At 42.1% G+C, this 13,541-nt stretch overlaps 1 protein-coding gene across 3 annotated transcripts in view; it reads right to left on the reverse strand.

The window, feature by feature from the left end:
• SLC25A13 (solute carrier family 25 member 13) overlaps window positions 1–13,541 on the reverse strand; it is a 231,918-nt gene that overhangs the window by 134,072 nt on the left and 84,305 nt on the right. For 2 of the 3 annotated variants that reach the window (XM_061413497.1, XM_061413496.1), the window contains exon 4: window positions 12,677–12,792. The exons of the other annotated variant lie outside the window; for it this stretch is intronic. In XM_061413497.1, the coding sequence (XP_061269481.1) occupies window positions 12,677–12,792 (116 nt within the window). The remainder of the gene's footprint in view (window positions 1–12,676; window positions 12,793–13,541) is intronic. 3 annotated transcript variants of the gene reach the window in all.

The raw sequence follows: 13,541 nt of genomic DNA on the forward strand, positions 1-13,541 counted from the left end.
CTTACTGAGCTTAGCCCTGGAAGCCCTGCTTCAAATGAGCTCTTGCGTGGAAACCTAGTATGTAAACAGATAAAGAATGTAACTGCCCTCCTCTGGATGAAATACAAGGCCAGGAGACATGGGGGCTCTGAAGCCACTCACCGCCTTCCCCATAGCCACAGATGGGGAGGCCACAGATGACCCGCTGTTGAGTGCAAGAACAATGCTCACCTTGTGACTAGAGCTCACTGTCCCCATCTGGGAGGTGAAAAGAGAGCCCTTCCTCTCTTGCCATGGTTACCCCTCCCAAAGATGCATACTCAGGTGACGTACTCAGGTACGTCAAAAACCTTTTGACGTACAAAAGGGTCACTCTTGAAAGAAGGATTTGCAGAGAGCTGAGGAAGTAACCCAAGGGAAGAGTGTGTCTCTCAAACAACCTCATGGACAGAGAGCCAGGACACAGATCCAAATTCTCCTATAATACAGTGGGTCCTGAGACTGAAACAGACTGGGTATGTCCACTTTCCTGCCCAACTCCATTTTTTAAAAATTTCTTTAACCCCACTGAGTTTCCTGAAAAACCTACTATCTTTTGGCTTCTTCTAAAGGTACAGGCTAAGAAAACACTCCTAAGGTTGCCACACTTGTATGATTGTGTTTACCTGGCAAAAGCCTGTTGTACAGAGCACTCACCTCCACTGAAGGACTCTACCTGACTCAGTGAGAAATGTCCGCTATTATTTTAAAATTTGACAGTCATTTGAGTATCTTCTTCGTACTATGTATGGCCCTTTCAATTTAATCCTAAATAGGTATTAACAGCTCAGAAAAGCCCAGGCTACCTTTTATGACACCCACAGGGTGAAGACCCCATTGGCTCATCATCAACAGACACAGGACACACCCTGTTGGTGTTCTGTGAGGCAGGTGGATTTTGGAACAAATTACCTGCAAAAAGCAGGCTTCCGGGAGATAAGCAACACACTCTGCCACAACAGACATGCAACTGAGGACAGAAGCAGAATTTTAGCTGCCTGCATGCGAGCATGCTAAGCTGCTTCTGTCGTGTCCAACTCTCTGCAACCCTATGGACTGCAGCCAGCCAGGCTCCTCTGTCCATGGGAATTCCGAGGTAAGGATACTGGAGTGGGTTGCCATCTTTCCTCCAGGGAATCTTCTCTACCCAGGAATCAAACCTGCATCTCGTGTGTTTCCGGCATTGGCAGGTGGCCTCATTACCTCTAGCACCACCTGGGAAGCCTGTTAGCTGCCTAGAAGCCTTGATTTCTTATGTACTCTTTCATGTCTTCAGAAATAGACATTTGCCCAACACATGACAGTAAGTAAATTACTGGCTATCTAGTCAGTGGTTAAACTGCAAGTTCAAACCCAGGTCTCCTGTACTGCAGGCATATCTTTACTATCTGAGCCAGCAAGGAAGCCCAAGTTAAAATAAAGGGTTTCTCAAACAAAAAAAGAAGGGGGAAAAAAAGAAAATCCTCCTTGTTCTCTCACATTACTTCTACTAGTAATATCATTTTTTTTCATTTTTTTATTGAAGAGTAATTGCTTTACAGAATTTCATTGTTTTTTATCAAACCTCAGCATGAATCAGCCATCAGATCAGATCAGTCGCTCAGTCGTGTCCGACTCTTTGCGACCCCATGAATCGCAGCACACCAGGCCTCCCTGTCCATCACCAACTCCCGGAGTTCACTGAGACTAAGGTCCATCGAGTCAGTGATGCCATCCAGCCATCTCATCCTCTGTCGTCCCCTTCTCCTCCTGCCCCCAATCCCTCCCAGCATCAGGGTCTTTTCCAATGAATCAACTCTTCGGAATCAGCCATAGGTATACACATATCCCCTCCCTTTCGAACCTCCCTCCAGTCTCCCTCCCCATTGCACCCCTCTAGCTTGATACAGGGCCCCTGTTTGAGTTTCCTGAGTCATACAGCAAATTCCCATTGGCTGTCTATTTTACAGATGGTATAAGTTTCCATGTTACTCTCTCCATACATCTCACCCTCTCCTTCCCTCTCCCCACGTGCATAAATCTGTTCTCTATGTCTGTTTCTCCATTGCTGCCTTGTAAATAAATTCTTCAGAACCATTTTTCTAGATTCCATATATGTGTGTTAGAAAACAACATTTATCTTTCTCTTTCTGACTTACTTCACTTGGTATAATAGGCTCTAGGTTCATCCACCTCATTAGAACTGACTCAAATGCATTCTTTTTTATGGCTGAGTAACAATGGCACCCCACTCTAATACTCTTGCCTGGAAAATCCCATGGACGGAGGAGCCTGGTAGGCTGCAGTCCATGGGGTCGCTAGGAGTCGGACACGACTGAGCGACTTCACTTTCACTTTTCACTTCCACGCATTGGAGAAGGAAATGGCAACCCACTCCAGTGTTCTTGCCTGGAGAATCCCAGGGACGGGGAGCCTGGTGGGCTGCCGTCTATGGGGTCACGCAGAGTCGGACACGACTGACGCAACTTAGCAGCAGCAGCAGCAGCAATACTCCATTGTGTATATGTGCCAGAACTTCTTTATCCATTCATCTGTTGATGGCCATGTTCTAGCTATTGTCAGTAATGCTGCAATAAACATTGGGATACATGCATCTTTTTCAATTTTGGTTTCCTCAGAGTATATGCCTAGGAGTGGGATTGCTGGGTCATATGGTGGTTTTATTCCTAGTTTTTTAAGGAATCTCCATATCATCTTCCATAGTGGCTGTATCAATTTACATTCCCACCATCAGTGCAAGAGCATCACCTTTTCTCCACACTCTCTCCAACATTTATTGTCTGTAGACTTTTTGATGAGAGACATTCTGACCAAGGTGAGGTGATATCTCATTGCGGTTTTGATTTGCATTTCTCTAATAATGAGCAATGTTGAGTATTTCTCATGTATTTGTTAGCCATCTGTATGTCTTCTTTAGAGAAATATCTGTTTAGGTCTTTTTCCCACTTTTCAATTGGGTTTTTTTTTTTTTTTTTTTTCTGGTATTGAGTCGTATGAGCTGCTTGTATATTTTGGCAATTAATCCTTTGTCAGTTCTTTCATTTGCTGCTATTTTCTCCCATTCTAAGGGCTGTCTTTTCATGTTGCTTATAGTGTCCTTTCCTGTGCAAAAGTTTTTAAGTTTAATCAGGTCCCACTTGTTTACTTTTGTTTTTATTTCCATTACTGTAAGAGGTGGGTCATAGAGGATCTTGCTTTGATGTCATCGAGTATCCTGCCTATGTTTTCCTCTAAGAGTTTTATAGTTTCTGGTCTTGCATTTAGGTATTTAATCCATTTTGAGTTTATCTTTGTGTATGGTGTTAGGAAGTGTTCTAATTTCATTCTTTTACATGTAGCTGTCCAGTTTTCCCAACACCACTTATTGAAGAGGCTGTCTTTGCCCCATTGTATATTCTTGCCTCCTTTGTCAAAAATAAGGTACCCATAGGTGCATGGGTTTATTTCTGGGCTTTCTATCTTGTTCCATTGGTCTATATTTCTGTTTTTGTGCTGGTACCATACTGTCTTGATGACTGTAGCTTTGTAGTATAACCTGAAGTCATGAAGGTTGATTCCTCCAAATCCATTTTTCTTTCTGAAGACTGCTTTGGCTATTTGGGGTCTTTTGTGTTTCCATATGAATTGTGAAATTTGTTCTAGTTCTGTGAAAAATGCCTTTGGTAATTTGATAGGGATCGCATTGAATCTGTAGATTGTGTGTGGTAGTATAGTCATTTTCACAATATTGATTCTTTCTACCCACGAACATGGAATGTCTCTCTATCTTTTTATGTCACCTTTGATTTCTTTCATTAGTGTCTTATTGTTTTCTGTGTACAGTTCTTTTGTCTCCTGAGGTAAGTTTATTCCTAGATATTTAATTCTTTTTGTTGGAATGGTGAATGGGATTGATTCCTTATTTTCTAATAGAAATGCAAGTGATTTCTGTGTATTGATTTTGTATCTAGCAACTTTGCTGCATTCACTGATTAGCTCTAGTAATTTTCTGATACTATCTTTAGGGTTTTCTATGTACAGTATCATGTCATCTGCATCTGCAAACAGGGAGAGCTTTTCTTCTTTTCCAATCTGGATTACTTTTATTTCTTTTTCTTCTCTGATTGCTGTAGCTAGGACTTCCAGAACTATGTTGAATAATGGTGGTGAAAGTGGACACCCTTGTCTTGCTCCTGATCTTACAGGAAATGCTTTCAGTTTTTCACCTTTGAGAATAATGTTTGCTGTAGGCTTATCATATATGGCCTGTACCATGGTGAGGTAGGTTCCTTCTATGCCCATTTTTTAAAGACTTTTAATCATAAATGGGTGCTGAATTTTGTCAAAGGCTTTTTCTGCATCTATTGAGATTACACATGGTTTTTATTTTTCAATTTGTTAATATGGTGTATCACATTGATTGATTTGCATATATTGAAAAATCCTGGCATCCCTGGAATAAACCCAACTTGATTATGGTGTATGAGCTTTTGGATGTGTTGCTGAATTCTGTTTGCTAACATTTTGTTGAGGATTTTTGCATCTGTGTTCATCAGTGATATTGGCCTGTAGTTTTCTTTTTGTGTGTTATCTTTGTCTGATTTTGGTATCAGGGTGATGGTGGCCTCATAGAATGAGTTTGGAAGTGATCCTTCCTCTGAAATTTTTTAGAAGAGTTTTAGAAGGATAGGCATTAGCTTGACTCTAAATGTTTGATAGAATTCTCCTGTGAAGCCATCTGGTCCTGGGCTTTTGTTTTGGGGGAGGTTTTTGATCACAGCTTCAATTTCAGTGCTTGTAATTGGGTTGTTCATAATTTCTATTTCTAAGAATCTGTCCATTTCTTCCAGGTTACCCATTTTATTGCCATATAGTTGTTGTCTCTTATAATCCTTTGTTTTTCCACATTGTCTGTTGTAACCTCTCCTTTTTTGTTTCTAATTTTGTTGATTTGATTCTTCTCTTTTCTTGATGAGTCTGGCCAAATGTTTGTCAATTTTCTTTATCTTGACTAAAAGAACCAGCTTTCAGTTTTATTAATTTTACTGTAGTTTCTTTCATTTCTTTTTCATTTATTTCTGCTCAGATCTCTATGATTTCTTTCCTTCTACTAATTTTGGGGGTTCTTGTTCTTCTTTTTCCAGTTGTTTTATGTGTAAAGTTAGGTTGTCTATTCGATGTTTTTATTTCCTGAGGTAGGATTGTACTGCTATAAATTTCCCTTTTAGAAGTGCTTTTGCTGCACCCCATAGGTTTGGAGTTGTCGTGTTTTGTCATTTGTTTCTAGAAATTTTTTGATTTCCCTTTGGATTTCTTCAGTAACCTGTTGGTTATTTTTAAATGTATTGTTTAATCTTCATGTATTTGTGTTTCTTACAGTTTTTTCCTGTGATTGATACCTAGTCTCATAGCATTGTGGTTGGAGAAAATGCTTCTTACAATTTCAATTTTCTCAAATTTACTGAGGTTTGATTTTTGATCCAAGATGTGGTCTATCCTGGAGAATGTTCCATGTGCACTTGAGAAGAAGGTGTATTCTTCTGCATTTGGATAGACTGTCCTGAAGATATCAATGAGATCCATCTCATCTAATGTATCATTTAAGACTTGTGTTTCCTTATTAACTTTCTGTTTTGATGATCTGTCCATTGGTGTGAGTGGGATGTTAAAGTCTCCTACTATTATTGTGTTACTGTCAGTTTCTCCTGTTACGTCTGTTTTTGCCTTATGTATTGAGGTGCTCCTATGTTGGGTGCATAGGTATTTACAATTGTTATGTCTTCCTCTTGGATTGATCCCTTGATCATTAGGTACTGTTCTTCCTTATCTCTTAAAAAATTCTTTATTTTAAAGTCTACCTTGTCTTATATGAGGACAGATACTCCAGCTTTCTTTTGCTTCCTATTTGCATGGAATATATTTTTCCATCCTCTTACTTTCGGTCTATATGTGTCTTGAGGTCTGAAGTGGGTTTCTTGTAGACAGCATATATATGGGTCTTGCTTTTGCATCCATTCAGCCAACCTGTGTCTTTTGGTTGAAGCATTTAATCCATTTACAGTTAAAGTAATTATTGATATATATGTTCCTATTGCCATTTTCTTAATTGTTTGGGGTAGATCCTTTTTCTTCTCTTGTATTTCTTGACTATGTAAGTCCCTTTAACATTTGTTGTAAAGCTGGTTTGGTGGTACTGAATTCTCTTAACTTTCGCTTGTCTGAAAAGCCTTTTCTTTCTCCATCAATTCTGAATGAGATCCACGCTGAGTACAGTAATCTTGGTTATAGATTTTTCCTTTTCAGTACTTTAAATATATCCTGCCATTCCCTTCTGGCCTGCAGAGTTTCTGCAGAAAGATCAGCATATTAGGTTTCCCTCCTATGTTACTTGTTGCTTTTCCCTCGCTATTTTTAATATTCTTTCTCTATGTTTAGCCTTTGTTAGTTTGATTAGTATGTGTCTTGGTGTGTTTCTCCTTGGGTTTATCCTGTATGGGACTCTTTGTGCCTTTTGGACTTGATTATTTCCTTTTCCACATTGGGGAAATTTTCAACTATAATCTCTTCAAAAATTTTCTCATACCCTTTATTTTTCTTTTCTTCTTCTGGGACCCCTATATTTGAAAGTTGGTGTGTTTGATATTGTCCCAGAGGTCTCTGAGACTGTCCTCAGTTCTTTTCATTCTTTTTACTTTATTCTGCTCTTCAGAAAATATTTCCATCATTTTATCTTCCAGCTCATAAACTGATTTGTTCTTCTGCTTCTGATATTCTGCTATTGATTCCTTCTAGAGTCTTCTTAATTTCAGTAATTGTGTTGTTTGACTCTGTATGTTTATTCTTTAATTCTTCTAGGTCTTTGTTAATTGGTTCTTACATTTCCTCCATTTTGCTTTCAACGTTTTTGATCATCTTTACTGTTGTTATTCTGAATTCTTTTTCAGGTAGTTTGCCTATTTCCTCTTCATTTATTTGGACTTCTGTGTTTCTAATTTGTTCCTTCATTTGTGTAGTACTTCTCTGCCTTTTCATTATTATTTGTTTAACTTCTTGTGTTTGAGGTCTCCTTTTCCCAGGCTTTAAGGTTGAATTCTTTCCTCCTTTTGGTTTCTGCCCTCCTAATGTTGGTCCAGTGGTTTGTGTAAGCTTTGTATAGGTGGGATTTGTGCTGAGTTTTTTTTGTTTGTTTTTCCTCTGAGGGGAAGGCTGAGTGAGGTGGTATCCTGTCTGCTGAAGACTGGGTTTGTATTTTGTTTTGTTTGTTGTTTAGATGAGGCGTCCTGCACTGGTGGCCGGGGGATGCCGGGTCTTGTATTCCAGTGCTTTCCTTTGTGGGAGTTCTCACTATTTGATACTTCCTAGGGTTAGTTCTCTGGTAGTCTAGGGTCTTAGAGTCAGTGCTCCCACTCCAAAGGCTCAGGGCTTGATCTCTCATCAGAATGAAGATTCCACAAGTGGTTATGGCATTAATGAGATTAAAACAAATACCCAAAAATGAGAAAACAAAGATGAACCCCAGACAAATAGCAGTTACAAAATCAGGCAAATAATAATTACAATAATGGAATATATACATACACATATACACCCATAAGCAAAGTCAAAACAGTCCAACTAAAATAAAGTACAGTAGATTGACCCAGGGAAGAAAGGAAATCAAAAACTTTATTTACCAGTTAACAACAAAACTAACTAAAGCAAAAACTGAAAAACAAAACTAAAGCAAGGTGCCAATTGGGGAATAAAGCAATGAAAATAAAACTAACAAGTACGTTGAGAGGAAAGGAAAGAAAGAAAAGGAAGAAAGAATAGATATGCAAAGTTAAATAGAGGTAGCTAAAACAGATTTATATACATTAAAGATTAACTGCAAGGAGAAAAGAACAGTAGGAAAAGCAAGCAAAGGAATAAATGTAGAAAAAATAATAATAAGTTTAAAAAAGAGAAGCAAAAAAAAAAAAAAAAAGGAGAACGCCACAGAACTGCAAAAGCCCAACACAGAGGCAGAGATTTATAGCAACAATAAAAAATGTGACTGAGGGAAACAAAAAAACTCAAGAGCTTAATTAGATTTCATAGTGCCAATAAAACTGACAACTACAATTGTCAATTGTAGAGAGGGGGGATAAAAAGGAAAAGAAAAAAGAAAAAAAATCCGAAAGAATCTACAGAACAAGTCAAAACATAAGAATAACAAAAGTTTTTCTTGACTTACTGCTGCTGTCAGAGTCCTTTCCCTCACTGGAAGTCAGTCCACCTCACCTCCCAAGTATGCCCTCCAACTCTGGGCTGGTCTCAGTACCTGCTGTGAGGGCAGCTCAGATTCTAAGCTGCTCCTACTCTTGTGTGTTCTCGCCTCCAGTGTCCACAGCTATCAGAACTAGTGCGTCTTCTTTTGTGGGATCTCTCAGTGCCCTTTTATATATTCCAGACAAGAGTCTGCCTAGTGATCATGTGGATTTAATCTGCAGCTTGTACAGCTGGTGGGAAGGTTTTGGGTCTTCTTCCTCAGCCACACTGCCCTTGGGTTTCAATTGTGGCTTTATTCCCACCTCTGCATGTGGTTCCTCCACTGGGGTTTGCTCCTGAGGCTGCTCTGGAGGACTTGGGTCTGCCCCTGTGAGGGCCAGGTGCAGAGGTGGTGCAGCTGCTGGGGTTGCAGGGGTTCTGGCAGCACCAGGTACTCAGGGGAGTTGGCTGCTCAGGCAGCAGGAAATATAGTGCTCTAGAAGGGCATGGCAACCAGTATTGGTCAATATGCTCCGATATTCTTGCCTGGAGGACCCCTCTGATAGAGCAACCTGGCTGGCCACAGTCTACAGGGTCATAAAGAGTTGGGCATGACCGAAGCAAACCTGCGCACACAGACGCAAGACTTTTTTTCGCCTGTGGCAGCTCTGCCCCTATAAGAGTTGGGCGTGATGGTGGCACAGCTGTTTGGCTTGCAGAGACTCTGGCGGCACCAAGTGTGCAGGGACATGGACTGCCTCCACTGCAGGAGTTATGGCCGCATCAGAGTCTTTTTTCACGCCTATTGCAGCTGGCGATCAGAAGGCCTTTTCAGCCAGTCTTTCTCCATAGCTCCGCCCCTTTAGGCACTCAGAGGGCTCCCTTGCCTGGAGTCCTTCTCTGTAGATGGGCACGCGAGGCACTTAAAGGGGCACCCTGGGTGGGGTCCTACTCTGTAATTCAGTGTGTCAGGCATTTGATGGGCCAGCCTCTCTATTATTCAGCTGCCAGAGCAGGCGTGTGGGGAGACAGAGGCTATGGTTATGGCTCCACCCACTACGGGTGACTCAGCAGTATCGCCTTGCTTCCATGGCTGCCCGGCTTTCCTCCACAGGCACTTCCCACTACAATCTCCTCCCTCACATCCCCTTGAACCATCTCTCCTCAGTCAGCAGCAGCCCTTGCCCTGGGATTGCTCCACGATTCCTAAACTCCAGCTCCCAGCTGCTGCACCTTCCAGGGGACCCGTGTCCCTGTAGCGTGTCCTTGCCCTGTGGCAAGGACTGTCTGATTCTCATTCCATTTAGGCTGCCACAGATCAGCTGTTTCCCTCTCAGCCTTAAATGTTTCTCCTCTGACTCAGACAATTGCCCCAGTGTGGGGATGGGACCCCTGCTTTAGTTCCCCCATCCCTTAGGGCAGGTCCAGTCCTACTCACACTCCTGCTTTTCCCCTAGTTCCTTCATCCTACAGAGTTTTGCGTGGTTCTATATATTCTTTCCCACTGGTCAGGTACTCCTGTCCATTCTCAGCTGGTGTTCTACATGCTCTTCTGTGTCTGAAGGTGTATACCTGATGTACCGTGGAGAGAGATGTACTCCACATTCACCCACACCTCTGCCTCTTTGTTCCTTTTAGTAATACCATTTTTGTAAAGGCTTTTGTTTTCCACATAGCCCGTTTATGTGCAGCACATCTTTTAACCCTTACATAGTCCTGGAAGGCAGGTTATTACCTTAATTTGGAAGGCACGTTATTACCCTAATTTTATAGATAAGGAAAATAAGACTCAAAAAGCAGAAACGACTTCCCCGTCAACAGCCAGCCAGCAAGAAGCAGAAACAGAGTTTTCAAGCCACTGTTCTTTCTACAGAGCAAAGACAGCTCCCACGTACCTCCCTCCTGCTGTTTACCTGGTCTTTTCTTCTAATCACTCTAACAGCCCTTCCAGCACTGGCAAAAGTCTTTTGTTTCTTTCTTCCACCAGGCCAGCAGCATGCTGGTGCCAACAGCAGCCCCCACCACCCCACACCCATAGAGGGAAGATGCACTGGAGTCAAGGAAAACGTCTCAAGTCCATTCCTCAGCCCTCCATCTCCAACCCAGCTCTCTCCCAGCCCATACTCCAGACCTGCTGCAGAGAAGAGGAAAGCAATAGAGAGAGAGAGAGTGTGCACCTGTGCTGAACTCACTGGAGCTTCCAGGCTCTCCCTGTTCATCCCAAGCAAATGCAATCATAACATCCTCATCAAACTGACTTTCACTGGATAAATCAACACCACCATGAGCTAGCCACTCATTTATTATTTGTGGATTTTAACAGAGACATTTTGATTAGGGTTCCATTGAAAAACTGTGGTTACAGTGATGCTAAGAGGAATTAGGTGATGGAAAGGGAAAGACCTAAAATTATTCCCGGGATTTTTAAATATTAAATAATCTTCATGAAGTGCTAATGGAAAGCATCTGAGTTGCTAAATGATATGAAACAAAATCAGGTAAGTCTATATGTTTTGCCTTTATCCTGGCTGGCCTAGCCTTAAATACTGTCATGTCAAATGAACACGGAGGAATGGGTGGAGAGGGCAAGGGCTAACAGGATAAATCTATCACAGCGCTTTACCTAGACTTAATGTAATTATTATCTTCATTTCTCATAAGGAAAATCAAGACCTGAAAGGATCCTTAGCTTGGCTCAGAGACAAAAGCAGCAGAGCTGGAAGGAGTGTCGCTCCTGTTCAGTCACTAAGTCGTGTCTGACTCTTTGCAACCCTGTGATCTGCAGCACGCCAGGCCTCCCTGCTCCTCGCCATCTCCTGAAGTTCATCCAAGTTCATGTCCATTGAATTGATGATGCTATCCAACCATTTCATCCTCTGTTGCCCTCTTCTCCTTTTGCCTTCAATCTTTCCCAGCATCAGGGTCTTTTCCAATGAGTCAGTTCTTCACATCAGGTGGCCAAAATATTGGAGCTTCAGCTTCAGCATCAATTGCTCCAATGAGTACTCAGGGTTGATTCCCTTTAGGATTGACTGTTTTGATCTCCTTGTAGTCCAAGAGACTCTCAAGAGTCTTCTCCAGCACCACAGTTCAAAATTCTTCAGTGCTCAGCCTTCCTTATGGTCCAACTCCCATATCCATACATGACTACTGGCAAGACCATAGTTCCTTTGGAAGGAGCTGTCTCTCTAATTGTAGAACCATCCAGAATAGATGGTGCTCTATTACACCGTCTATATTCCCCCATCTATACATTCCTTACAAGGAAGACAAGCCCAAGAGTTCTGAATAAATTAGAAACAAGAGAGACGTTTAAAATGGGTGCATTAGCCATTTCCCCTGAATGCACAATTTGTGCAAAGAGCTCCAAAGTTCTTTATGGCAAAACTGTTTACACCAAGCTCACACATGAGGACAACATACGCTGGACACTGCACAGTCCGAGAGAAATGGGGTACCTTCTGCCCAATGTATCTTCAGTAACCAGTGTATTAAAAAAAAAAAAAAAACTTACCACTGCCCACCACGTCCTGGTTTTCCCTTTCTTCTAATTCCTATAGACTTCTGGGGTTTCTGCAGCTCAGCAGCTGACCCCTGTGAAGATGGTGCTGCCTTTTCAAAAGAAGGTGGAGGTGGGATAACAGACACTCCCAGTCCAGCCAGAGGGGACCGTGTTATTTAGGAAAGCAAGGTTCGCCACATACCGCTTTGAACTACCATCTCACGTGCTGCCTCTGGGTTTCAGCCACTCCATGAGCACAAAGTAAGGAGACAAGGTACTGGGAACAGGAGCCCCCTCTGTTCTTAGACACTGTATTAATGTCTTCATTCCATCTGGAAAGGCACTACCGACTGCGCAGGGAATGAACCGGACAGTCAAATCCTGTCTGCCTCTCCCCTTCTATAACCCTGTGACTGAGTCGTGCTCCATCCTTCCTCGCCTTAAACCACAGTGTCAAAACTACTGAGCCAGGACTCCTCCAGTGGTCCAGTGGTTAAGAATCCGCCTGCCAATGTAGGGGACACAGGTTCAATCCCTGCTCCAGGAAGATCCCACATGCTTCAGAGCAACTGAGCCTGTGCACCACAACTACAGAGCCTGTGCTGTAGAGCCCGTGCTCCATACCAAGAGAAGCCACTGCAACGAGAAGCCCACTCTCAGCATACAGGGTAGCCCCCGCTGGCCACAACTAGCGGAAGCTTGCGGCACAGCAACCAAGACCCAGCACAGCCAAAAAGAATTTAAAATTAATAATAAGAAGCCAGAAACCTAATGTTTCACAAAGGAAGATTTTTGAAGCATTAGAGCCTGAAAACACTGGGCTATCTTGTTAAAAGGGACAGCCTAACTTCTTAAAAGCATTTCCACATACTTCATTCTTGGGGAAAAACTCAAACTGGTCACACAAGTCTGCATGTCTTGAGGTGTGCACACACTCCCACCGCTTACCGAAAGTAACTTCTCCTTTGCCAGCTTTGTCAAACAGCTGGAAGGCCACCATAAACAGAGCATCCGGGGCACACAGGACAGATTCAAATGCCACAAATTCTTGAAAGGATATTAATCTGCAACATAAGACAAGCACAAAGCATAGAGTCAGTAGCTTGTGAAAGATACAAGCATACACAAATATACGCTAAGGAAAAAAATAAAACATCACTGTCAAACAACAAAATTCAAACCTAACAACATGTATAAACACTCAGCATTCCCTTTTACACAGAGTGGACTGAAATAACAACACTGAATCTCAAAGACACAACAGATTTAAGGATAGGGTGACACATTAAACGCATTATAATTTCAAACATAACTGTTTTACCCAACATACTATTTTTGTTTCAGGCATGTTGTTAAGATTCTAAAATTAGAGCTTAGACACTTTAGATTATATGATAACAAAACAGCCAGCTCTGTCTCTCATTCACACCTTTTCTACACCATGTAACATGGTTCACAAAGACTCACTCATTATTGGCATCTGCCAACCACACGCAGATTAAACTAAAGGATGACACCAGGGCGAGAGATAAAATCCAGATAAATTAGACATGAAATGGGGCTTCCCCAGTGGCTCAGACGATAAAAAATCTGGCTGCAATGCAGGAGACCCAGGCCGGGCTCAATCCCTGGGTCAGGAAGATCACCTGGAGAAGGGAATGGTTACCCACTTCAGTATCTTGCCTGGAGAACCCCAAGGACAGAGGAGCCTGACCCCAGTCTGTGGGGTCACAAAGATTCAGACACGACTGAGCGACTAACACACTCACTTTAAAAGACATGGAAAGTGACACCAAGACACTTGTAGTCTGGT

The sequence above is a fragment of the Bos javanicus genome, chromosome 4 (assembly GCF_032452875.1).
Source record: "Bos javanicus breed banteng chromosome 4, ARS-OSU_banteng_1.0, whole genome shotgun sequence".
NCBI classification, from domain to species: Eukaryota; Metazoa; Chordata; class Mammalia; order Artiodactyla; family Bovidae; genus Bos; species Bos javanicus.